This window comes from Accipiter gentilis, chromosome 19 (assembly GCF_929443795.1).
Source record: "Accipiter gentilis chromosome 19, bAccGen1.1, whole genome shotgun sequence".
Lineage (NCBI taxonomy): Eukaryota > Metazoa > Chordata > Aves > Accipitriformes > Accipitridae > Astur > Astur gentilis.
The window spans coordinates 8,139,363-8,165,310 of NC_064898.1; the positions used below are offsets into that span (position 1 = coordinate 8,139,363).

The 25,948-nt window shown below is 42.7% G+C and overlaps 2 protein-coding genes and 1 long non-coding RNA gene across 19 annotated transcripts in view; 2 read left to right on the forward strand and 1 right to left on the reverse strand.

Moving 5' to 3' along the window:
* MICU2 (mitochondrial calcium uptake 2) overlaps positions 1-9,450 on the forward strand; it is a 149,602-nt gene extending 140,152 nt beyond the window's left edge. For all 4 annotated transcript variants that reach the window (XM_049822818.1, XM_049822821.1, XM_049822820.1 and 1 more), the window contains 4 exons: positions 1,543-1,714; positions 1,995-2,103; positions 5,835-5,992; positions 6,279-9,450. In XM_049822818.1, coding sequence (XP_049678775.1) covers positions 1,543-1,714; positions 1,995-2,103; positions 5,835-5,992; positions 6,279-6,383 — 544 coding nt within the window. In that variant the 3' untranslated portion in view covers positions 6,384-9,450. The remainder of the gene's footprint in view (positions 1-1,542; positions 1,715-1,994; positions 2,104-5,834; positions 5,993-6,278) is intronic.
* The window catches only part of LOC126048201 (uncharacterized), a 566,030-nt gene continuing 542,221 nt past the window's right edge, over positions 2,140-25,948 (reverse strand). The window contains exon 2 of the long non-coding RNA XR_007508814.1: positions 2,140-2,910. This is a non-coding gene — a long non-coding RNA (uncharacterized LOC126048201). The remainder of the gene's footprint in view (positions 2,911-25,948) is intronic.
* The window catches only part of ZDHHC20 (zinc finger DHHC-type palmitoyltransferase 20), a 45,409-nt gene continuing 37,515 nt past the window's right edge, over positions 18,055-25,948 (forward strand). For 11 of the 14 annotated variants that reach the window (XR_007508808.1, XM_049822824.1, XM_049822827.1 and 8 more), the window contains exon 1: positions 18,055-18,280. Coding sequence is in view for 10 of the 14 variants with exons in the window: in XM_049822824.1 (XP_049678781.1) it covers positions 18,163-18,280 (118 nt within the window). In the remaining 4 variants the exon portion in view is untranslated. The remainder of the gene's footprint in view (positions 18,281-25,948) is intronic. The other 3 variants (XM_049822837.1, XM_049822836.1, XM_049822838.1) reach the window with 2 other exon arrangements.

Below are 25,948 nucleotides of genomic sequence, written 5' to 3' on the forward strand. Positions count from 1 at the left end.
GGAATATACCACGGTGTTTGACTGTACTGTGGAAGGCTTGTAACCCCCTTCACTGAACTAGAAAAATGCCCATGTAAAATGTGAGAGCATATCATGCCCCTCCTCAGTATAAAACTGATAAAACTCTAGCCTGAAACTTCAAATCACCTCCACTGTCAGGCTTTCATTTACCTGCATGTCCTGAGCCGTGAAGCATTTGTTGGCCTTTATTTGCATGTGCAGCTCTAATTATTAGAGGGAAAAATACAAGAGAGACCTGCTGCTGCAACAGCAGTCTTCAGCTAACCCCTTGTAGATTTTGCAGAGCTAATTGTCCAACTGATCTCATTAAAGAACTAAAGATAGCTGTGTGGACTAAAATGCCATAATTTCAAGGGAAAGAATTCAAACCCAGTGAGGCCGTGCAAACACTGATGAGCAAATGAGCCTCTACTGATAGTTGCTAGATAGACCCTTAGCTGTCCTCTTCTCCAACTAATTGCTTTGTCCCAGTATAGGAGTATTTGATTCTCTCCTGTCAATAATTTTTGCAACTCAATAAAGCAGGGTTCTTTCGAAGTACTAAAGGGATTCTGGCAAGCATCACTGTGTTTTTAGCCTTTATTTATATTTTAAAATTATCACTTGTTTTTGGATTACTCCATTTCTGAAGTGGAAATTACCAAATGGATCACACAGTATTGTCTTTTACTTTCTCAAAATTAATATTAGCCAGAAGCAATTATAATGGCCACACAGACCAAACTGCGGAAACTCAAAGCTACAACTCTCCTTACAGTTCTAGCACTGTGCTTGCAGGTTGTTACTTGCTTCTCATGCTACTTTTTTTTTCTTTTCTTCCTAAAAGAATGGGTGTCTTCTAAAAACCTTGATATTCACCCCTTCCTTTTTTCAGACAGCTGTCTTCTTACCTTCACAAACACCTGCAACATCATTTTCTGTGCTTTTCTGAACCCTGTACGTGTCACTGGTAATCCTCTCTAATCCATCCTCTAGTGAGCACAGAACTGACTTGCCGAACTTCTCTTTGCAGTTACAATCTTTGGGGCTTTTAGTCATCTTTTCTTGAGATTATAATTTCAAGTTTCCTCTTTTCTTTCACTTTTGTGGTTATTAGGGCCTCATCTTTCTAGGCACTTTCCAACCTTGTCATTCCTCTCTTATTAATATGAAATTTCATAAATCATGTATCAAGCCTTTAGTTACCATGTCCTTTTTCATTCATTCATTATAATACTGCCTTACCAATTATTTTATCTCACTATCTGCACATTTTTAAACATTAGTTTAAACTAGATGCCAAGTGTATCTGTAAAATAGCAAAGGAGCAGCCATCTGTGCAGACTTAGAGAGCACCCTACTGGTGTCATTATTGAAATGCAGCCATGGAAACATCTGCACGCACAGGTAAAATTAAACCAGTGACATTTTAAACGATTATGTCGATAGTATCTGTGATTAAGAGTTAGTGTCTACTGCATTTAGTAGTAGTGACACAGTGATGCATGTGTCAACTGTTGGATAATATCTGTTTACACTTAGATTCATGGAAAATCTGCAAACTGAAGTCCAAGAAATGGAATTCATAAAGTTTTCAAAGGGTTTGAACGTCATGAGAAAAGAAGACTTTGCAGAATGGTTACTGTACTTCACTGATGAGGAAAACAATGAAATTTACTGGCAGAATGTGAAAGACAGAATTGAAGCGGGAGAGGTTAGTACATAAAGCATGCTTTGTTTTGCTTCCTCGTTTTACATACAGGTTTTCATTTGCATATGACTATCTAATAATGAAACTAGTTTCCAGGTCAATTATTGCAGCCTTTGAATTTTATGCAAATAACAATGATAATTTGCCAATGAGAAAGACAAATATTGGTGATCAGTAGGCAATCACACCTAAACACTAGGTCCCACCAGATTTAATGAAATAGATTTACTGGGGTTTGAATGTATTATTCATTGTATATCATCTGACTTCTGTGATACTCTAGAATATCAGTTTGGAGGAATTCAAGACTTTTTGCAAGTTTACAAATAACCTGGAAGATTTTTCTATTGCCATGCAGATGTTTACTGTAGCCAATCGTCCTGTTAAACGGGGTAAGTGCTGTACACCTCTCGTATGTATTTTTTAAAAAAAGAAAAAATGCATTTTTGTTACGGAATTAATGTAAACAAGTTATCCCAAAGTAGCGCTGTGAAGTCCAAAAATAGTGTGCTGTTCTTTATTCTGAATGAATTCTATTTCATGAAAAAATAATAATATAAATTCCCCAAAATGTTTTGATTTGTAAGTTCTAATGTGCTGTCATATGCTGGACAGTTCACAACAAACTGAACCATAGACTCATAGAATGGTTTGGGTTGGAAAGGACTTTTAAAGATCATCTCGTCCACCCCTCTGCCATAGGCAGGGTCATCTGTCACTGGGTCAAGTTGCTCAAAGCCCTGTCCAACCTGGCCTTGAATTCTTTCAGGGATGGGGCATCCACAACTTCTCTGGGCAACCTGTTCCAGTGTCTCACCACCCTCATTCTAAAAAGTTTCTTCCTTAAATCCAGTATAAATCTACCGTCTTTCAGTTTGAAACCATTTCACCTTGTCCTGTCACTACAGTCCTTGGTAAAAAGTTGCTCTCCGTCTTTCTTATAAGCCCCCTATAAGTACTGACAGGCTGCTATAAGGTCTCCCTGGAGCCTTCTCTTCTCCAGGCTGAACAACCCCAACTCTCTCAGCCTTTCCTCACAGGAGAGGTGTTCCATCCCTCTGATCATTTTCAGAGCTCTCCTCTGGACCTGCTCCAACAGGTCCATGTCTTTCCTGTGCTGAGGACCCCAGAGCTGGATGCAGTACTGCAGGTGGGGTCTCACCAGAGCAGAGTAGAGGGGCAGAATCCCCTCCCTCGACCTGCTGGACGCTCTGCTTTTGATGCAGCCCAGGATACGGTTGGCTTTCTGGGCTGTGAGCACACATTGCTGGGTCATGTCCAGCTTTTCATCCACCAGTACCCCAAGTCCTTCTCCACAGGGCTGCTCTCAGTCCAATCTAAATTCTAGATTAGGAAGGATTTATTGAAACAGTACATGCTTTAGTAGCAGTTGATGATAACAAAGCTTTTTCCTCATAGTGAAACTAGTTTTCTGAGGAAACTAAACAATAGAAATCTCTTCTTTTGCAGGGTCTGTAGGACCTTGCTGTGTTTTATTTATTCCTCCATACGGCCTTCTCCATGTGCTTATATAGTGTTATGCAATCATGGCTATGAAGAACAAACAATGTAGTAAAGTGGGTTTTAAAATAAAGATTTGGAGGAGGGAAGTTGCTTCCTTCCCATATAGTAGAAATAGGTGCAATGCAACAAAAGTTTCATGGACATACAAATCCTTTTTGTTATAATCCTGAGGTTGTTACTTGCTTGTTATACTTGAAGGACAAATCTCATAAGTTATTTGAAAATAGCAGCATAAAAAGTTCCTAAGGAAATTTGATGAGGCATTAACATTCATTGAAATAAATATTTGATGGGGTCATGTGAAAAAGGTGAGAGAGATGTGAGAGGACAGGAAGATAATTCAGTATTCTTGAGAGAGAAGTGTTTGGATGGGTTTGAACCAAAGAAGGCCAAAACTGGGGAGGTTTACAACTTGTGACTTTTGTCACTAGTTAGTCCAGCCTTCAGGAAGAGTTTGGTTTCCACAGCCTCTCCGAGTGGCTGTTCTAGTACTTAACTGCTCTCATTGCAAAGATTTTTCTCTTCTGTGTCAAACCCTTGATGCAACTTACAATGACTGTGTCTTACCTCCACGCACCTTTGAGAAAAATACGGCACTTGCTCCTCTGTGACCCCTTTTAGGCAGTTGGAGGCTGCAGCAAGGTCCCCCCTGACGCTTCTGTTCTCCCCAGCTCCCTCGGCTTCCCTTCTTCCACCATGTGCTCCAGTTCCCAGCTGTGTTTGTGGCCCTCCGCTGCCTGGTTTGACAACATCTTTCTTCTGTGGGGGAGACAGATTTTATTTGCACAAGGTGTACAAAGAGTGGAGAGGAGAGAGGATGAATTAATGGTGAAAATATAGTCTTAAGTGAGATACGAGAGTTTAGTTCGCTTTTCTATTTAGTATCCCATTTTTAAATGCCAGAGGATGATGAGGCCTACAGTTGGTGTTGACTCTGGTAATGTTTCCTTGTAAAACCTCATTCCTAACCAACAGGCAGTTGTGACTTTGTTTATGCACTGAACCATACTGTGATCAAAACCAGTCAGCTCCTGAGGTAACTCACAGATGTTACATGTATACACGTCTAATCCTTTCCTGAATCTCACTGAGTTCTTTGTCTTGCTGTTTGCATGCATGTACATGCATGTATTCACACACATATGAATATTTATCTAAAAATAACACAGTCCTTTAGTCCTTCCTTTTATTCTAGACTTTTTTTTTCTTCTAAGTTAGCAGCTCATGTTTTCTCTCTGTTAAGGTCACCCTTCTTGGTTTGAAGATTATTGTGCTTCACCATTTTAGAAGATCTTTCTCCTTTTCTTCTGTTCAAAAAAGTGCAGTGCCATTTCGGGATTTACATTTAGCTTCACGAGCTGAAACAGTTGACATGTTTTTAAAGACAAAATTAAGACTCTACTATAAGCATCCCATATTTCATGTCCGTTTCAAATTGTGGTATATCCTTTTACAGAAGGTTTTTCAACTTAAGTGTATTTAAACCAACTGTAATCAACTGCATTTATACAGGAATTGTTCAAAGAAGCAAAGACGAGAGCTAAATCAGGAGTGCTCTTTCCTCTAGTAAGCTTCAGAACTAATCATATTTATAGCGATATTTATAAACAGCACTTGCTTATGATAGCAGAACCATGTTATTACTATATTTATGGCTTAGTTGGACAACTTGTTGTAATAATCTACAGTACTGCTATACTTTAATAACCTCCAGTCCCTCCTTGAAATTCACACTTCCATGATGCCTTAAAAAATGCACCCAATTCATGTGTTGTGATTGTGCTTGCTATAATAAACAATAATAATTTCACTCTTACTATCCCCCCCCCATTTCCTCATCTTCCTTGAGTCAAAACTCCAAATTCTTTACACCATAAGACCAAAAGTGGGGATACAGAGGTATTACTGTAACACACATGGTAGTGTGAAGAGAGAAGGCCAAAAAGCTGAAGAGGAAAGTAGATATCCAGAGGGGTATGACAGCTTTTTCTGCCATAAATCCTCCTAAACTCTTCAATCATTATTTAAGACAAGGTAGCCTACTTTAAAAAGCAGAACTACGAGTATATAAAGCCATGTGCTGTAAACAGTGCATTGAGCATTTGATGGTCTGTGTTTCTACAGAGTTGCTGACGGGATTGTTGGTTGAGGGTGGAGCATATCATAAAATACTGTGTTCTGAGGAAAAGAGTTTTCTTGCAGAATGAATTGGCATGAAACTGATTCGAGATAAAATGGTAGTATTTTTTTATGAGACCGTAGTGATGCAAACACTTATCATCCATATGCACAGGTATCAGCCGAAAGTATGTAAGTTTTCAGCATGCAGCTATTTCTGGCAAAAATTGTCACTCTTGCTGTTGCTTGAGAAGTAGCGCATTTCAAAAATTTATGATACAATTAAGAAAGGTAGTGTTATGAAAGATGAAGCAAGCTCAAGAGCACATTAACTGAGGCCTCCTAATAGTTTACTAGTTCACACATTCCAAATTCCCCAGTTAGGATGAGACACTGTAAATTGTACAGAATCCTGCTATTTATGTGCTTTCCAATTTACAAGTTCACAGTCACCTGTGATGTAATATTATGTCTTTACTAGCTGAGTTCAAGAGAGCAGTGAAGGTGGCAACAGGACAGGAGCTCTCAGATAATGTTTTGGATACCATCTTCAAGATTTTTGATCTAGATGGAGATGACTGCCTGAGTCACAGCGAGTTTCTTGGAGTCCTGAGGAACCGAATTCATCGAGGTTTGAGGGTAACAAGCCGACATCATTGTTTTTAAATACCACAGATGAATGCTACAACTATCTTGTTAACACTTGTAGAAACACAAGTAGAGATAGTGAATAGAAAGAAGTTATATTTTAAACTGAATATTCCTTACTGCTTATGAATCTGGGAGGAGTGCTGCTACCAAGAACTTGTTATTATGCATGTGAACTATGGAAGCAGCAGCACTGCATTACATGTTATATTTACACGGTCTGTGAATAAAAGTCTTTTTTGTGTAAATGCTAAACATACTTTAACTTTATTAACAGGTACCGCAACAGCAAGGCATTCAAGGTTACTGGAAGTGTGTGAAACGAGAAAGCATTAAAGGAGCCAAAGAAGTGTGGAAGCAAACTGGGAAAAGTCCATTTTAAAGCAGTCCATTGTTCTTTTGCTATAAATGTTGTTGTTTAGGGGAGTTTGTCTGTCCTGTTTACATAATAGCTGAATCAAAAATACTCCTTTTTTTTTACTATAGTTAAACTTTAATTAACCCAGTTTCTAATGCAATAATTTTATATTGGTCTACTGCAATCAGTTTGGTTTACAGAACTGTTATCACTCCATACAGAGGCACTCTTGTTCTAAGGAATAGTGTTGTTTACTCCTCTCTGGAGTCTGACCCTGCACTGTAGTATACAAGATACGCAGGATTTATTATTGGCCACGGGCAGGAACATCACAGCAATATCATCTCCTGTTGGAAGAGTGGACATCATCACAGTTAGCCACTAACTCAGCAGTTCTCTTTCTCTGGCAAGGACAGAGGCCCAAAAGGCGAAATCACTTGCACAATCACGCAAATCAAGTTATCCTAAATCAAAAAGGAAAATTCACATGGTTCATGCCCTCATTACTCTGAACTGCTCATGTAGTAGTTCCTGGTGGATGATTCCACCAGATCCTGTGTGGATGTCTGGTTTGTCTACCTTCATATACTAAACTGGAAAAACAAGACTGTTGATACAGGCTTTAAAAGTTGTACATTGATCTATGAATGTGCCTTGAGTCTCTCAGACCTCTTCAACAGATAATATAAATAAGAAGCAAAAATCCTCATTCTATCATAAACAGCAGTAGCTACAATTTGAGTCATAACTATTTTGCTTTAATTGTATTGCAGAAGGTGAACGTGTAACAAATAGTTGCTTTATCATACTAAAGGTTGTGACAGGGAATGGTGCAGTATCTCAGGAATTCAAGGTTATAATAAGCAAGAGTTGGGGTAATAGTAAGTCCAATGAAAAAGCAAATACAAATGTTTATTACTCCAAAGGGCAAAGTTAGACATAAGATCTTAAACAGTAAAACAAGGAACAGATCAAAATTAATATTTGCAATTATAGATGAACATTTTTTAGCTATAACATAGTGTGCATCAATGTATACACAGGTGTGCATGTTGCATGTTTTGTCTTTCTTATAACCTTAGGAGCCAATAGTCCCAGTTCCAGATCAGTCTTCCTGGTTGGCCACTAAATTTAGGAGATAGACTTATATATAAAGCTCTCGAGGTTCTTCCTCTTTCCCTATCTCGGTTGTCTGACTCGGCTTGGCTGGGGTGAAAGCTTAACGTCTCAAGGTAGGTTTGTGATAACAGGCTCAAAAGATGGGCTAGGGAAATGTCTCAAGAAAAACAACCAAGAAATCTCACCACTCTGTGAGGAAGTATCCATCCCTTTTAAGCATGACACTAGCTGTGTTATTCTCAAAGTTGTATATAAGATCAACAGGAGGTGTTTTGTTGTAATTTCTTTGGGTTTTGGTGGGGGGAGTCTTGAGAAGAGGGGAACCTTCCATGATAGATAGACATCAGAGCAGCCCTCACTCAGAGGAGGGGTGGGAGAAACCGCCTTAGGAAACCATAAAGATCCCACGTAAGGAGTACTGAGATTACAGAGAGTGTATTTGGTATGTCGGTAGCCATCAGGCAGGCTTGTGCTGAGGAGGAGTCCTACCGCCCAAGCCTAAGCATGGTGATGTCTCCTAGGGAAATAGAGTGAGAAGCTAGCAAAGCAGCTCTTCTCTCCACGGCCTTCACTTGGAGCTTTCATTTCAATTGTGTTAAAGAAAAAAAGGCTTGTATTCTTGTCATCTGTCGACATGCACCCAGAGTCGCCCACCAGAGCAAGAGCATGCCTATGTGGGTATCCTGACACTGTCTAGAAGATAAGGCACCAGTGACCACCAAGGATCCCTTTTCCCTCAGGAAATAATTCAAATGAAATACAACGCAGCAAGTGCCTCAGCCTCCCCCACCCCCCACCCCCCCCCCCAAAACTGAACTTGTGCACTGCTCTGTGGGCAACAAGAAATTAGATATGTGGTTTACTATGTGTGTTTGGAAGCTGCTTGCTGCTTCTGGTGATGGGAGCTATGACTAAGAGATAGCTAATGGGAGCAAAGGTGGGGCAGTGGGACTGGCATCAAAGTACCGCAGCCAGCTTTGCATCACCAAATAATTAAAAAAGGACACAACTGAGCAAAGCACTTCTGTGTCACAAAAGGGTATGTGTTCACCCAAAGTGTGCTTGTTCCAGCTCTGGCTTTAATGCAATGCCTTTTACCTGGTGCTGTTAGCATTTTGGCAAATCATTTTTACTTTGGAATGGAGATTATTCTTTAACGTTTTATTCTGTGTAATGTTAATAGGTTTACGATGTTCTTTATTGCTTTTGTGGTTTCTTTTGGTTACTAATTACTTGCTTTCTACAAGCTGTTTAGTTTTCTTTTGCAAAAATCAATTCATTTAGCTTTAGTGTATCTATAAGTTTAATTCCTCATTGCTCATTTGTATCTGGGTTCGTGCAATCAGCAGTATCTGCTTTCATTTACTAAAAATGGGATTTCAAGGTTTACTTTTTATCAAAAGCTTTGGTGTCGAGTTCAGAGGAAGAAGAAAACAGATATGTTTATTTTTAAATGAACTTCGTGTCTGTATTAAAAAAAGAAATTAAATTATTAATTAGGAATTAAAACAGAGTTATGAAAAATTTTCAGAAGAAGTTATCCTGAAAGTACAGCCAGGAAGGAAGTCCTTTGAAGGCCAGGGAAGACTTGTCCATCAGGCTTCAAGAATCAGACTGTTTGATGTGTACTCTTATTTGTCTTAACTAAAAGGCTTTACAAAACAGTCTTAAAATAAGTTATCTTATTTAATATCTTAGATTGAAAGAGCTGTTTATGTAAGTGTTTAGGTGGACCTTGTCCTATAAGGAATCCATCATAGTTTTAGTGTTAGGTGGTTTAATTCCTTTTAGTAACTGTGTGGTATTTGCAACCTGTCTGTCAGCATTACTCAACACAATTTAGTTAAAAGTTTACACCAGCTGCCAATCTATCAGTTAAACTTATCAATTATGCCTTTTTTCAATGTTAGGAAATCTTCCTCTGAACAGAAATGTATAGAAAAACTAAATAAAATTCATTTTTTTAAAAATCTCCAACATTGAGTCTGAACGTTATGTGGAATAAAGACGAATACATTGCACATTGCAGAAGTCTCAAAAATTGATCTAACATATTTCTAAAGGATGAGTACAAGTCATTTACAGCATAAAACTCATTTACAGAATTTTAGTTGTATCCCCATAACAACATTTTTTACATTTCTTTCAGTTTGTTTAGTTTAAGATTATTGTTTAAGAACATTTATTCTTCATTTCTAAAAGAAGCAAAGGTAAAAATGCAGTGTGATATACTAGAACTAAGAGAAAATCATTGGTTGTTTCTAGGAATTAATTTTGGTGTCTCAATTTATGCAAGCCTCTTTCTAAAAGCAAAACTCCTGCTGGAGTCAAACAAGTTGGTGGGTTTTAACAAAATAAGCAACAATGAGGAGTACATATTCTGCTTATAAGAACTGAAAAAGAAAAGTTTTATCATGATGTTATATGACTGCATCAAAAGCAAATCTCTGATTTCCTCCATCTCCTCCAGTGTATTGTCTCCTTTCAGGGCTCAGACAGGTTGCCACTGATCACGCCTGGAAACGTGGCAGTACCTGATCTGAACTCGGGTATCGTCAGGATGTGTTGACTTGTCTGTTGAACCAGGTATTATTAAAAGGCTGAACAATACATTCATTCCTAATTTCAAGCTTTTGGTGGAGAATATGCAAGGTTTTTTTAATTTTAGGAATTGTAGATGTTTTGTTTCTGGACTCCAAGGTTTCTCAGAGCTCATGGAATTTTAGGTGTAGATACCAGACAATGTCTTGGCTCCGAAGAGTTCACAGATTACACTTATCTAGAAAGCAGAGATGAGACACTAAGATAAACAAGCCAGGTCATGGATTGCGGTTTCATGGCACTTCACAGGTCCAGTGCATATAACAAAAAAGGATCACTGCCCGATGAAGGGCTAGAATGGGAATTGTTACAGTAGTTTAAAACTGAATCCATTGTATAGTTACATGAAGGGAGGCCCCGAGAAGGTGCATCCTGTGAAAAATAAAGTAGACACATCTGTCAGCAGAAGCTGCATCCTCAAGATAAGAAAAGGAACAGCCCGCCTGGAGACTGAAAAGGGATCCAATGAGGAACAAGACAACCCCGGACCCAAATATTACTATTGGACTGAACCGTTGTGTGAGGGGAGGGGAACTTGGATTTTAAAGGATAATTGCCCAGCAATTTCTTTGTTTGGGGTCCCTCTCTGGAGGCCCCCAGCTTAAGCTGCCCTATACTACTGTACCACTTAATAAATTCCTCTGACATACGTCGTGTTGGAGTCTCTGCTTCAGGGAACATAGGGTTGAGCCTGAGGGAAGAAGCAGCGCCTGAGGGTGAGAGTGTGTGTGTGTGAGGAGTCAGAAGGGGCACCCATCGGCTCACTGGAGTCCCCTGCTGCAAAGGGACCCCGGTCCTAGCAGTTAAAGTCTCGGGTAGTGTGTGTGTGACACCTTGATTGGTGTATGAATGCTCGGGCGGCAGCTTCTCTCTTAACAGGAATGAACCCCCGGTATTTGGAGAAGTATTTTAAAATTCAGGCATATTGACCATACTTTGACTTAAGCATAGAAATGGATCAATCAATGTACATCAGAATTTAAAAATACAGTTTTCTTATGCAGGAGTTCTCATGGGGGAGTGCAAGCATGTCTCGTGCCTTCAGGTTTAGTCTTTCCTATAAAATAGTCACAGCTGGGTCAGGAAACTACTCCAATGCAGAAAAAAATCTTCAGTCCTTCTGAACAGAAAATACATGTCCAAATGATCTTGTGGTCGTTACTAGTGAGATCCAAGTTGACCGAGCAGCAGCTCCTGTAATGCAGCTGGTCACAAGGGAAGCGTGGTGATGAAAGTGGTAGATGTAGACACACACTGTTAGCCCCCAGCTGCCCACAGAAACTCCTCCTAGAGAAACTGAAGATGTCGCCCAACGAGAAGTGGAAAGCCCTGCTCAGGACGGGAAACCTGAGAGGCTTGAGCATGCACAAAATTAATCGGCAAACAAGCGCATGTCTCTTCACTCTCCTGCTGTTTGAAGGTTTCCTGCTGGTTTTGTTGATTAAACAATTCCTAGTTGGTTCAATAATATAAAAATTATGCAACATATGTGGAGACAGATTTCCCATTAGGCTGGTATTGGCTTAGTTAATAATGTTTTCAGTTCATTAACTGGAGTGCCCTAGCACAGAGCTCTGCTTGCCGTCCGCAGGAGCCACACTGCTGCTCCTGCACGCTGGCCTCCACAGGGAAGCTACTTAACGGTGCACCCACCTGCATGGCTTTAGAAAGAACACCTCATGCCCTGAAAAGCAAAAAGCCATGGTTTTCCACACCTATGTACCCAATGTGAAGCTCGTCCTTTCCTCTTCTGCCCCTGGCTGAGGGTGGCCTGCTTTTCCACACTGACCGGGTGGGGGAATTAAGATGGAAGGCAATGGACTGTGGGAGCACGGACGCTGCACCTTGCAAAACATAGGGTTTAGGTCGGCCCCGTTTCCGACACACAGATTTGAAAAGCTGGGAGGAGGGATATTCTGTAGTTAATGCAGAGAACTGTGTGGGTTTTTTTCACGTGATTTCAGACACCAGCTTGCTGCTCTGAAACATCCTCTGGAGGACCTGGCCTTTCTCCATGAACTGCAAAAGGCGCACAGAAGATGAGCTTCACTGGACTGAAGTTGTGCTTTGTGAATGCTGCCTTTCTTCATCGTCTTTAGTGGCCCCTGAATATAAGTACTTGCATTTGGATGTTTTTTGTTAAATTGATGTACTATTTCCTGTGAAGGGTGAAAACTCTTAGCAAAGAGCTTTTAAAATTTTTATGAAACTGAACCTAAAGGAAGTAGATTCTGAAATCAGAACGATCCAATGAGCAATTTCCTTGAGAAAGGAAGTACTACAGGGGTGTCATACTGCAACACTGTATGCCTTGGGCCCACTGCTTTAGGGGAAATTTGTCAGTTTTAATATTACTCCATGGAGCAACTAGTAGCTCTAAATTACCCTGAAGAAAACCAATTGGTTTTAAGACTTGTCAATGAACTATTTTAAAATTCTCTTCTTTTTTTTCAGTATACAGATATTTTTTTTTTAAATCATGTGGCATCTTACTGTGTTTCAATCTACTTTGAAATTGATACTATTAGAATGAGTGAACATTACTAAAAACATCATGTGCATCTCTTAAATAATGCACAGAAGGTAATTCCAGAGCAACAGTGGCTGAGTCACAGAACAGACAAATTACATTCACTGTTGAAAACGAAGGACACCAAAATGTGATGCTTTGCCACTAATCTTAGAAAAGGGGATTTCAAAAAAAAAAAGGAGACTAATTAAATGATAGGTCCTAAAGTTAAAAGAAACAAAGCTCTTTTAAATGCTATTAGAAGAAATGATAATTTAGGAGACATGAATATCACTGAATAAAAGGACACTAGGAAAACAATGACTATATCAATATGGCTGAAATAAAATTTTTCAAGATGCTGTTTCAGCAAAAGCACATCTTCATGATTTAGAAATGTGTCTGATATTACCAGGAGCAAATAATAAGATTCCTAATGAGACAAATTATCATTTTGCATCAGTCTCCATCTAAGAGGCTATTGGGATGTGTCTGCCTCGGGGTTGCATGCTTCTGGAGTTTAAGATGAGCTACTCTGAGAGGAAAAAAATACAGAAACAAAATGGAGATGAAATTGTCATAGATTATGAGGTGTAAATAGTACAGAGAGAAAATATGAAAAACTGGAGTGTTTGCAGTGTCTTGCTCTAAGACATCTTTCCAAAAGCATAGCAAATGTTGGTAGCTGTATTTTTAATGAAAAAAAAAAAAAAAGTTGAAAGGGATGATACATTAAATTTTGCCACCTCTTCCTACCAACCTGCATAACCTATTTATTGCAAATAGACCAACAAACATCTGGGAGACTGTGCAGTAGACCTTATCTGGTGCTGAAGCTGCAAGGGGAAATGTTTCACTTCTCTCATACAGTTCTTCCTGTGGCTAAAGCAGGTGGGCAGCCAGAAATGGAGGTGTGAAATGCAAAAATGCATAGGGAACATGTGGGGGTTTTTTCATTATTTGACAGTTACGGGATCAGATGTGAGTGAGGTGAGCAGCCATTCCCACAACATGGCATTCTCAGTTGCTGTTTGGCTTCCCAGAGCTTGCTCCAAGTGTCATCACTTGTCCCTCCCCACATCTGAGGCAGCAGAGTTTGCATGAGCTGCAGTGCGGCGATTTGAAGCCAAACAGGTGCTCAGCGATTTCTAGCAGAGCTTCCTTCCATCCTGCTTAGCTCCTAGTCACGGAGCTGGTTTCTTCTCAAGAGGTCCTTGTAGAGACGTCCCAGATGGCTTTGAGAAGTGGAAGATGTTAGTTCCTGCCAGCTGTGCCAAGGGGCTCCTCATGCAGCGTAACTCCTCGGTGCGGGGGACTACCTGGGGATAAATAGTCCCTCTGTGCCACCTCATAACCTTGATGTTGTCCTTGTTTAATTCAGTTTCACTTCAGCACCTGTCAGTATGGAAACGTTGCACGGTAATGTTATTGGACAATAGCTGGTCAAAAATCATCCGTCCTGTCCTAGGTTTATGCACCTGTTGCTGGTTTTCTGTCCTACTCAAGGCATCTGCCTGATGTAGAACAGAAATACTGGCCATGTCACGGCTTCCAGCTTTGCCAGCGTCAGACTTGTTCCAAACCACACATGGTGGCTATTCCTGCAGCTCAGTACTGACACGTGCTAAAAGCGGGTCATGTCAACACGCACGTGGCCCCACCAGTACCCCTGTGGGTGAAGCTGGAGTCAGCATCAGCAAGGAAGACTGGGATAGGGAGGGTCATGTTGGATCACCTCACATTTTCCCTAGCATGGTGAATTGTTTGTGAGTTAAGCCTATTATTATACATGGCTGTGCTTCTTAGTCTTCATGTTAGGAATAGTGCTTATTGCGAAGGGTCATGGGATTTTGTTATGAAAGCTGGTGGGAGCGGGGATGTGAGGAGGGTCAGTGCACAGTAACAGCCAGCCACACACAGTATAAGCTTGGTAAAAGCTGTTTGTAGCTTTACTTCCCAGGTCCAGCTCCCTTCCCTTTAGATTGCAGGCTTGAGTACAATGTTTATTCACTGAATACACTCCTAAGAAACTAACACAGCGATTAAATGATTAAAAGCACACACAACTCTAAAACCAATTATCATTCTTAAAACTTGCAGATTACACCCAATGATATTGCATTACAATCCTAGCCCCCTTGCCTCCCCACCGCTGAGCATCAGGGTGCAAGCCTACCTCTCACTCCACTCTCCCACACTAAGCTGTTTGGGCAGAGAGCTGATGGTAGGGAGGGGGTCCAGCAGGGCTGTCCAAGGAGTTTTTCCCCTGTGTCCTGGTGGGCTCAGGTCTGCAGCTCAGCATCCCTCCAGCACAGAGGCATCCACACTCCTCCTGTCAGGAGATCCCCCTATGTTGTTCTTACCTTCCCCCACTTTATTTCTGGACCCACTTTTTCACTGCCCTTGTACCATCCTTTCTCCACCCAACTCCTCCCAAAAAAACATTCTGCTTATGTTATCTTCCCACACTACCACTAGCAGTGAGGCAACACACATACAACTTTCACTGTTACCAGATACCACTGGAGTTCCCATTCTGTCTCCTTCCCACCGACACGTGGTGACACCCACAGTGCTCTGCAGGGTTCATTACATGGTGTAGATCACACATGCTGTGAAGTTGTTCCACTTCCAACAGTGGCTGGTTAGACTTAAGGGCTTACTATATGCTCACGTTCCCCTTCTAAATCAGGTTCCCATAGCCCTGCACCCAAGACTTTCATTAGCTTAATGCAAGGTTTTATATCCCACTGTTCACACCCCTCCTTCAATTTGTCCCCAAGCCACCATCCCGTAGCTGAAGATCCATCCCATGCCCCAGACAAACATTGGCACCACTCCTCTGGTGCCCTCCTGACACAGGACTCGCTGCAGTATCACCCATGAGAAAGGAATTAACTCCTTACAAAAAGCATCTAACCACTGGTTCACTGTTTCAGTTGCCAGCAGTTGTGCTTGGTACAATAAATAGCCACCGATATTGTTCAGTTGAACACCTCAGCGGTATGTTCTGTTAGCTTGGCAGTCCCTTTTGCCACGTGCCACTTTTGGCTATCCAAGGTGGTTATTGTCGCTGCATCAGATAACCATCCCAAGTTTGTTACTGAATTACTTTGTACGGCGTTCAATATTCATCCCTACACCCCCATTTTCCTGAGTTTAGCTGAGAGCATTACGATATCAAATTAATTTAGGATTGTTAAATGTCAGATGTGCTCATACGTTCTATATTGTTTCCATGATATTTGCCAGGCAGCCAGTATGCCAGGCAAGTTTTGCCCGGCAGGCTGTACAGAAAAGGCACACTCTGAAAGTGTTCCAGAATAATTCGTTTCTGGCATTCCCTATTTCGTTCCATGTATTACAGGATGAATACCAGGCTTTGTTTGGATACCCTCAGTGTCCCAAACTAACAGGCAGCATATATAGGCTGATATAACTGTGTACCTCTAGTACTACTTTGGGTGCAAAGGTACCATGCAGACTCCATGCAACTTCTGCATCTGCCCCATATTGTGCTCCTACACAAAAACCTATTTGTTCCATTCTTACTCATTCCACACCCCTTCAAAGGTAAAATCAGTTACTTCTAAAAGGACTATTAACAAATACTCATTACTTGGACTCCAAGCATTTAAATCTGTTCCCATTGTCTTGAGACTAAATGTTAAAACTCCCTTGAGATCTTGAGGGAAAGCACATGCCAGCAGCTGTTGCATGTTTTTACACCTTTAACAAACAGAATGAAGATTAAAGGAGCTGGAATACTTTAACAATATCCCTGATAATCAGCACATCAGCCCAAGATTTTCCTAGTTCATGTTGAATCCAAACTGCTCTATCCTTCTTAGTACTTCTCTAGAGTGACTAGTCCCCATAACCAAGGTGCCGTCCATGCAACCAGTCACTCCTCATGCCTTCCAGCTCTCCGTTAGGAATGGGCCAGACCAAGCCGTTCCACCAGCCCTCCCCCTCTCCTGCAGTCCCTCTCTTGAGCAGCCCTTACATTACTATGTACAATTTTACAAGCCCCTTCCTTACCGCCCTGATCCCGCTCCCATGTTCCAGCATTCCCACACACTTGATCCCAAACCGACCTCCACCTTTCTATGGTCCCTGGGCACATCTCCCTGCTCCACAGTTTCTCCGTGTATGCCAAGATCAGAGGTCACCGTTTCCTTCCTCTGCTCTGATACCCAGATGAAGGCACACGCACAGTCCCACACGTACAGGCTGCTACCGCTCGGGCATTTGTCTGGGGCATCCCCCCCCATTAGCTGTGAAGAGTCTCAGTTTTCTGAATTCCTGGTCACTCCTCTGAGCATTTTTTTCCATCACCTCATCAGCAGGCAAGGCCGTAATAATCGCCCCTGCCTTCTGCCAAGGCAATCCTACCGCCGCTATCACCCCCTCGGCCTCTTCACCCTCAAAAGGACAACTTGCTCCCAAAGTCCAGCTTCGGCCCACCCACACCGGCCGTCCCACCACCACCCCCCTTGCTGGTTCTCTCCAAACCTTCTCCTTTCGGGGCACCCCTCTCCCCGTGCCGCACCTCTGGGCTGTTAAAGCCTTACCCCTCGCCCTGTGGATTTGGTCTTTCCAGCTGCTCCGAGGCCCGCAGACGTTCCCGCCTCAGCCTCGGGCGGCTCCGCCTCAGCCTCGGGCGGCTCCGCCTCAGCCTCGGGCGGCTCCGCCTCAGCCTCGGGCGGTCCCTCCCGCCACCGCCAGGTGGCGCCGCAGCCCTGCGGCAGCCGTCCCGCTGCCGACCGCGACATGCGGGGCGGGAGCGCACCCTGCGCAAAGCACCCTCCGGTTTTGGAGAGAAATGGGGGGATTTCTGTCATGCCACGGGCCGCTAGTCAGGCTAAAAAAAGTCAAGCGTTCAAAACGCCCACGTTCAAGAGGATCGGCCCCGCAAAGCCGCGCCTGTGGCGGTGCTTTTCAGGAAAGGTTGTGGTGCTGCCCGCAGTTGTCGGGCTTGAACTGAAGTTCAGAAAACGGCGCAGTTAAGTTATTTCTAAATAAGTGTTCTCCGCAGCATCCAACACGCCGTTCGAGCCCCTGTGAGCGCATGGACTTGGTGAGCGGGAGGAGGAAACAGCCCAGCAGGGACCCGGCTACGGCCGTCCGGACCCGTCCCGCCGCCTTTGTGCGCGACACGGACCCGCCCGGTCAGGACGGCAAAAGAGCAACGCTGAGCTTTAAGACCGGTTCTTATGGCTGGAAGAGGGTCCCGCCCAGAAACGGCCCCGCCGGTGCAAATCCCATAGCCGACCCCTCCCGTGTGGAGGGGAGGACGGGGACCGAGCGCTCGCCTTCCTCCCGGCGGAGGGCGAGGGGCGGCCGGCGGTGACAGGAGGGCGGCAGGACGCTGAGGCGCTTCGGCGCCCGCGGGAAGGAGGCGGTGGCGGACGCCGGGGCCGCCCCTCTCCCGCCCACTGCGGCCCGCCCAGGGCCTCCCCGCCTTGCCCGCCCGGGGCCGGCTCCGCAGCGGCGGCTGTAGCTGCAGCCGCCGCCGCCGCCGCCCGTTGCAGCGCCGGCGCTGATGCCTCCTGTGGTGCCCCGGCAGGGAAGATGGCGCCGTCCCACGTCCTCAAGTGTTGCCAGAAGGTGTTGGCCTGGGTGCCCGTGGCCTTCATCGCCCTGGTCGTGGCCTGGTCCTACTACGCCTACGTGGTGGAGCTCTGTGTGTGTGAGTGGACGGGGAGGGTCGCGGGCGCCGGGATCTGCCAGCCGGCCGGGGAGGACCCCTCACCACCCGCCTTCCTCCCGCCGTGCCCCGCCGGGGTTTGCTTTTCCCTTCGTCCGTCTCACGCTTTCCTTCAGGCGGGCGAGAGCAGACGCACCCCCCCCTCCCCGCGGCCCCGAGCTCTTTCTCCGGGGCCGGGTTTACCTGTTGTCCCCCCCTCAGGCGCTTGTCCGGGGCCGCGGGCGAGGACGGCGGGAGCCCGCCCTCAGGCGCCTCATGGCGGCGGGGTCCCGGCCCGGGGTCGCCTGTGGAGAAGCGAGGGACGGGGAAGGGGGAGAGGAGGCCCAAGCGGGGGGTCTGGGGCGCTTCCTTTTGGGGACAAGGCCCCTCAGAGAGGCGGTGAGGGGCAGAGACCTCACGAGGGCTCCGGCAGCCCCGGAGGCTGCCGGAGCCCTCGTGAGGTCTCTGCCCCTCATGTCTCCCCCAGAGAAGTTTCCCCTCTCTGTTTTTCTGTTGTTAATCCCTTTTCCTGATATATGGAATAACTCCTTGACCACCTCACGGGTGTATTTATTTCCCCCCCCCCAAGTAAGAACCCCAGTGTCATTGAGGCTGAAAATGTCCCACTTAAGCGGGCAGGAGAAAGGATTTAGGGCTTATGGGGTTTTGTCAGGCCGTGTCTCGGCGTTATGTAAATCTGACTTGCAGGCGGTGTCGGTCAGGATGATATTTACCCTTCTCTGTCTTCAGGAGGAAACTTCAGGAGGATGTTGGCTTTCTCCAGGCAGGGTAAACAGAGTGGCGCGGTGATGCGCAGTATTTGTCAGACTTGGTAAAACTTGGAAGCAGCGTAGGAAAACTAAGGAACGCGTTACTGAGCGTTTTACATGTTTCAGTAAAGGAGCTGAAATGAAAAGGAAAAAAAACCCAAAAGTACCGAGAACTATTTTAAGCTCCATATAGGTCTACTTAGTGTCTGTAGGTCCTTGTACTTATTGCTATTTGTGTAAAATACATGCTTTGATATCCCTAGATAGAAATAAAAGGCATGCATGTACTTTATATCTGGGCAAACTTGTAAAGACATCTTTCATTAGAAATAATCAGTTACTTTTTTTCTGCAGGATGTAGCTTTTTGGATAACTTTCCTGAACGCCAGTGGTATTTCACAGCCTTTTATGTTAGCTTTACAGATGTGGAGTGGAACATAAGCCACAGGCAAAAAGTCACTTGGACTTAAAATAGTAGAAATATAGTTGTAAAGTGACGCTTGTTGAGATATTATGTGAAATGTTAATATGAGAGAGTAGCAAATATACCAGTGTATCCAAACTTGCCAGATTACTATGGTTTACTTGTCTGTGTGAGTAAATAGTACCGGCTTTCTGGGAAAATTGTGCTTAAAACTATAAACACTTGGAACCAAATTTTAGACAGTCTTTAATACTGGAGGTCTGGGGCATGGACAGTTGTTAGTAGTCCTGAGAGGAGCCGTGCGAGGTTATAGACTCACATTTTACACGTGTGATGTGAAGATTTTCTATACTCATTACAGCCTGACCAGTATGACAAAAGGCACATTAAGGCTATGCGTTTCTTCTCTTAAACGAAGAACAAAGCTTCAGAGATTAAGAGACTTGCCCAGGGTTGCACAGGTGGTCTGTGGCTGAATTGGGAACAGAACCTCGACCTCTTAAGTCCCAGCTCTGTGTCTTGATCACAGAGTGGGTCAGGGCTGGGTGCTGGTGAATAGTTTCTCCTTCACAGGCATAGAGAAGCTGCAGAGAGCCTTTCTGAGTTCATTAGGGTTTCATTTGTGTGAAAATTGTTGAAAGGGTTGGCTCCTGTTTATGCAAGAACTTTCACATCTATAAATCTGATTTCTAGACATCTGGCACTTTTTGTTCACAAATCAGCTTTATTCTTAATGTCTGCACATACAGACTATTAATAAAAAGTGGTCATTTAATAAGAAAATTACTTGATGATTTTTATTGCTGTTACTGAATTTTACAGTTGTTACCTGTCTAAATCATATTTGGTGAACAAGGATTATTTTTTTTTCTGTGAGTTTTTTCTGCTGTGGGTTTTGTTTTGGCGGGGCAGGGTTGGTTGTTTTTAACCTGTTGAATTTTGTTTACACTCTTGACAAAAGGTCATCTCATCAAGGGAGAAGAAAGGGGGTTTGTGTTTGGGTTTTTTTGGTGTGGGGGTTCCCCCCCCCCCTTGCTTTTGTTTTACACTGCAGTTGAGTTCAAACAGCATAGAGAGGATTTATAGTGCTCCTTACATTTTATTTTGGTTTGAGAACTACTGCGCTATGTACTATGAAGAAGAGCAAGGATGTGCCTTTAGCGCATGGCTAATGAATGAGGTGACGCTGGTCTCTGCAGATGTTCACATATGGCAGGTGCAGAAGCAGGGCTTACGGCTTGTTGCATTTCTCTGTGTTTGGCAAAGGGCACAATACGCAGCTGATACGTGCCTGGGTAAAGGAAAGACAGAGGAAGACAAGCTTTAGAGAAGAGGAGACACAATAGAAAATTTCGAGTAAATACTGAGAGTAAAAGAGAAAATGAAACCCCGCAGACACCAGTGCATTTTTAAAGGTTATTCTTAAAAGATTAGATAACTGTTAAGATGTGAAGCTAACAAGGAAGCAGGAAACGAGAAAGCCTTTGTTCCCCCAACTATTTCTTCTTCCTGGTTGGTTGGTTTTTTTCCTCCTTGTAGTCCCTGCTCATGTATTAAGAGTTAAACATATGTATTCAGTTAGTAGATCAATTGGGAAGCCAAACTTAATGTAGTATCATAAAAGATTCCTAATAATCAAAGCAGATGATGGTGTAGTAAAGTTGTAGCTTCTTTCATCACATCACTCTTTCCCTTTCAGTTTTGCTTCTCTGTGCTGCTTGCCCCACCCTCCTGTGCTGAGGTGCTCATGTATTGCTCAATGTCTTGCTTTTGGTGTCTGACAGACTCAGTCTTAGTCTATAATTCACTGCTAGTATGTATTTACCTTGGTTATGCCTCTTCCATAACCCTAAATTATATTACTTACATACTGGCTGTGAACACTGAGGAGGACTGGTGTAAGATGAAAGGAGGTTCATGAGCTAGTCTATTGTTTTCCTCCCGTGGAAACTGCCGGCATCACTGTGTCTTTCTGAAGCATTTCTGTTGTATGCTGGTGAACACTGGCTTATTTAGACCACTGTAGTTGTGATCCATCAGGTAAATTAGCTATTAAGCTAATTGGAAAGGTGAAAATAGCCTTTTCTCACCAAATGTGTAGAACTTGAGGGAATGTCAGCAGAGTGGAAAAAAATCTGTGAACACTTGTAACTGAAGGAACTGTAGAAGACTTGAGGCAACATCTCATTCAGATTTTTTTTTTAATGTTTTAAAGTAGAAAAACATGAATGAACACTTTCTTAGTAGATTATTTCTTCTTTTCACATGTAACTTACCCAGAGCTCTGTTTGCAAGAAAGCACACCTAGAAATACATTAGGGATACTGTAAAATAGCTTTTCATTAGTTTAAAAACATCTCATGTGCTCTTTCTAGTTATCAAAACATGTTTTGCTTTTAACATTGCTTTTGTAAACAATGGCTGTATTATGCTGTTAGTGAATTGAATGGATTGTCTGCTTTCCACACCCCTTGGAAGCTCAGAAAGAGTGGGGCTCTTGTGGTTTGTTTTGACTTATGGTTGACTTGTATTTTATTACCTATCCCAAAGGTTTTTGTAGGTGATGGGCTGTAATACAGACTGGCTAGACAATGGTCAGAAGACACTCTTTTGACACACATAGTAGGAGTTGATGGGTGAAGCCAGACTTTCCTAAAGCCAACCCTTTTGCTAAAACACTAGCAGAATTTGTAGTGCAGTCTGCACTGAGAAAAAGAGAAAGCAAGTTAACTTTGGCTGAGTTGTCTGCAGATTTAAAAAAAAAAAAAAAAAAAAATTAAATCTTGTTCAGGTTAGGGTTTTACTTCTATAGTGAGAACTCTGTGTTCTGAAAAGCACGGTCCTGGCTCTTCCTCTGGGCCCAGAGTTATAAGGAGAATGGCTTGTTTTACAGATCTACTAGTCTTGTAAATGTATGAGTGTTTTCATGCCTCAAACTCCGCAGAGCACGGAAAACTGTCATTTTTGAAAGCTATAGGAGTAACAAGTTGTGTGTTCTTTTCATAGAATCTACTTAGAGAAAGGTTTGGGTGTTTTTAATACAGTGTAATGTCTAATGTGTCTAAAATCCTGGCAAACAAAGCAGTTTTTAATTTAGAATTCATAACTTGATGTTAATGGTACAAATTGAACTCCTTACTGTTCCAGAAGACTGCAATAGGTCTTGTCAGTAGGGAGATAGCTCTCATTTCCCTAAAGCACAGTCCACATGAGAAGCACATGGTGATCTGTTGTAATGCTCCCATTTGAAGAGTCTGTTGAGTAGAGAGAAGGTAATTCCATCTGCCTTCTCCAGAAGAAATCTCTACTGAAAATGCTAACGCGGTAGCTGTCAAACAATGGCAAGGTGATGTCAACAGCAGTGTGTCAGTAACTTCTGATTTCAAACTACAGAAAAAAGCTAAAGTACCAGCTCTGAAGTACAACATTTGCATGTTAAGCATGCAAAAAGCATTCCCGTAGGAAAAGAGGGTTATCTTTCAGGAAAAAGGAACAGCAATTTAAACAAGTTAGATCATTAGTAACAGTTAACTATGTTTACATGCCTCTCATGAATTTCAAAATAAAGGAATTGAACTGCTTTGGATGCCCTTAGTAGTGTTGTAGTGTCTCAGCTCAAGCTGTGCATATTATCATCTCAAATGAGAACCTTTTCTGTTATTATAAGTGAGTAGAATTCCTGTTGAGGTGCTCAGTCTGGATACAAATGTATTAGTAAACTAGATCCTCAGCTTGAGTAGAAAGATTATCTATCATCTTATATCTTACATGGTGCTTTGCACTGTATTAGTCATATTAGTTTATAAGGATGGGTGGGCATGCGTCCTTTATATGGCATGAAACCTGCTCTCTTGGCAGTCCTCTAATGAAAAAATTGTTCCTAGAGCAACAAAACTAGTTACCCTGGTTTCTTGGGGAGTTGTCTTGTGTCTGCTCTTGCTACTCTTCTGCCAGCGGAAGGTCTCTGTCCCTCTTCTCCCTCCCAAGCCCTCTATCTGCAGTGCCCACTGCAGCCCCAGCCCCTCCATTGTCAGTTTTACTCTGTATCTGCTAAACCATTCCTGACAGCTCTGCAATAGTTGGCATCTTTCCTTGATCCCTAGTTACCATTTGGTCAAAAAGAAGTGGGGTGCGGTGGTGTTGCTTAGCTTGCCAGAAGGGCAGGCAGAAAATGAGCACCTGAGCTCAGAGCAGCTGTTTCCTAACAGGAGTGTGGGCTTGTCTCTTCTACCCATGCAGCAGCTTTGGTGAAACTTACTGGCATATACTTACAGTGAGACCTCCACTGAGCTTCAAAACTTGGCCAAAAGTGGTCCATGGGCAGGATGGCTTTGGAGTAGGGGAGAGAAGGGGCTTAAGAAAAGCAGGGAGCTGAGCACAAGTATCTGAGCCAAAGTAGGAGCTCTGCTTGCGGTGTTACTCTTTTGTTGTAGCTGTGATCACTCATTGCTTCAGTGCTTCCCAATCGTCTTTTAGATGTGGACTGTGAAGCTTTTGTTCTTGGTTTGAAAGGGCTTGGATAGTATGAGTAGTTAAGATTATGAAAAAGAACTTCTCTCAAATTTTTCTCTGGTAACAACAGTAGGAGTTTTCTGTATGCCTTTAGAGTTAGAACAGTCAACTAAAAATTCACTTTCATTTTTAATCGGGGGTTTTATGTTACGCCATCACTCGCTTGTCTCCCAGTTTTCCTACAAGACAGTATGGATAAAAGGACCAGAATTTCACGTGTACATTTTCAGTAGACGTTACTTGGAGGTCTCTGACTCTCTGCATGCTATGAACTTCAGGTTCTGTTGTCTATTGAAATGTAAATAATTAAAACTTTATTCTCTAGCAGCTTATATTTTTATGAGTTAATGTAGATGTGCTTTCCATACTCAAAGAATTGATGGTGTTACAAAGATGGGTATCTGAGCTGAAGTGAAACATTTGGATGGCACTGCACCTTCTTTTACTTTTGGAACTTGAGACTGCCTGTGATGGAAAATGGGAGTAGGAGAAATCCTGGCTGTGTGTCTAAAATTGTGCCTGTAAATGCTGAGGGTTTATAGGGTTCATCTTTCACCCATTCGATACGTAAATCAGTGTTTATCCAACTCTTTCTGTTCAACGGTCTCCTACAACTGGGAAGAGTTTTTGCTGGTTTAACATGTACTTTTCTTACAAGTGTATAAACTATAGGTTCCTGAGTTTCCTGAAACACTTTTATGGAGTTTTCAACTCAGTCATTTAACTCCTCTTCACCCGCTGCATATTCTTCCTGAAGAGTATCCATTTTTCTCTCATTAGTATGTATGAAATCTAACAAACATTTGAGAAGTTACCACAGGCCACTTTTCTGTGTAAGCTGCATCTCCAGCAAGGTGAATCAGGTATAAAAGGGATAATGAGACTGCAACAAATAATTCGTTCTTTTAGCCACTTCCTCAACTCTACCTCCTCCTGCTGTCACTAAATTGTTTTCTGTGGGATGTGCTTAACTCCTGTCCTGGGTCAAGAAAAAAAAAACAAAACCCAGACTTTTCCCCCTCTTCTGCCCTCCCTTCCTCCAGCCCCCAATCCTCAGTGGAGTGCCTCCTGTATAACCTTTGATTGTCTTCTCTTATCTGCGTTAAAAATAAAGTTCCTCCTCTGCAGCATTTCAAGCCTCTGCTTCTCCTTTTTTTTCAACAGACCAAATGGCTCATCCGTTCTTATGCATGTTCCCTTTTGACTATTAAAATTGTCTTATGAGATTGTCGAAGAGAACTGGATCACAAGAACAGCATGCTTTGCCTTTGCGGTTTCTGCAGCGTCCTCTCTGATGCTATATATGGTGCAGCATTGTCTTAAATGTGAAACACGGAACCATTTTAATCATGTGATTTACAGAGAGATCGAGTGAGAGTTTTGTGCAGGGGTTTTTTGTTTGTGGTATTTCAGTTGTGCATCCTGATGTGTGTTTGTCTCCAGAGTGGGGAATTCTTGTGCATCTCTTATGAAGCCCTAAGCAGGGAGATAGCTGGTTTTTCTTTTTTCTTTTTTTTTTATTTTTAGCCTATTTGGGACAAAAAATTTTAGAGGTGGAAGTAATAATTCATCTGGAATTGCTCAAGCTGCCACTGCAGAGAGAATGAAACAAAATTTAGATTAAATCTAAGTAACCTTGAGAGGAACAGACATGATTTGTTTGAAGAGACCTAAACAGACAGTTATTTTATAAGCTGGTTTGCAGTTGTCTGTTGTATACTTAAAACTTATGGTAAATGCCTTGGCTACTGCTTTGTCATAGTGTGAATGCAGAGAACCTATTATTGTACTGTGCTTCTTACCAATACTCATTCCTTTTAGGTTTGTCAAGCTTGGATTAAAAAAACCAGGAAAGTGAAGTATATTTCCACAATGCTGGGAGTGATGGTACCTGAAGGCTTTCACATCTATGAGTTTGTGACACATAGATTTACCCGAGCATTGCAAAGGAGCCCAAAATAGAGC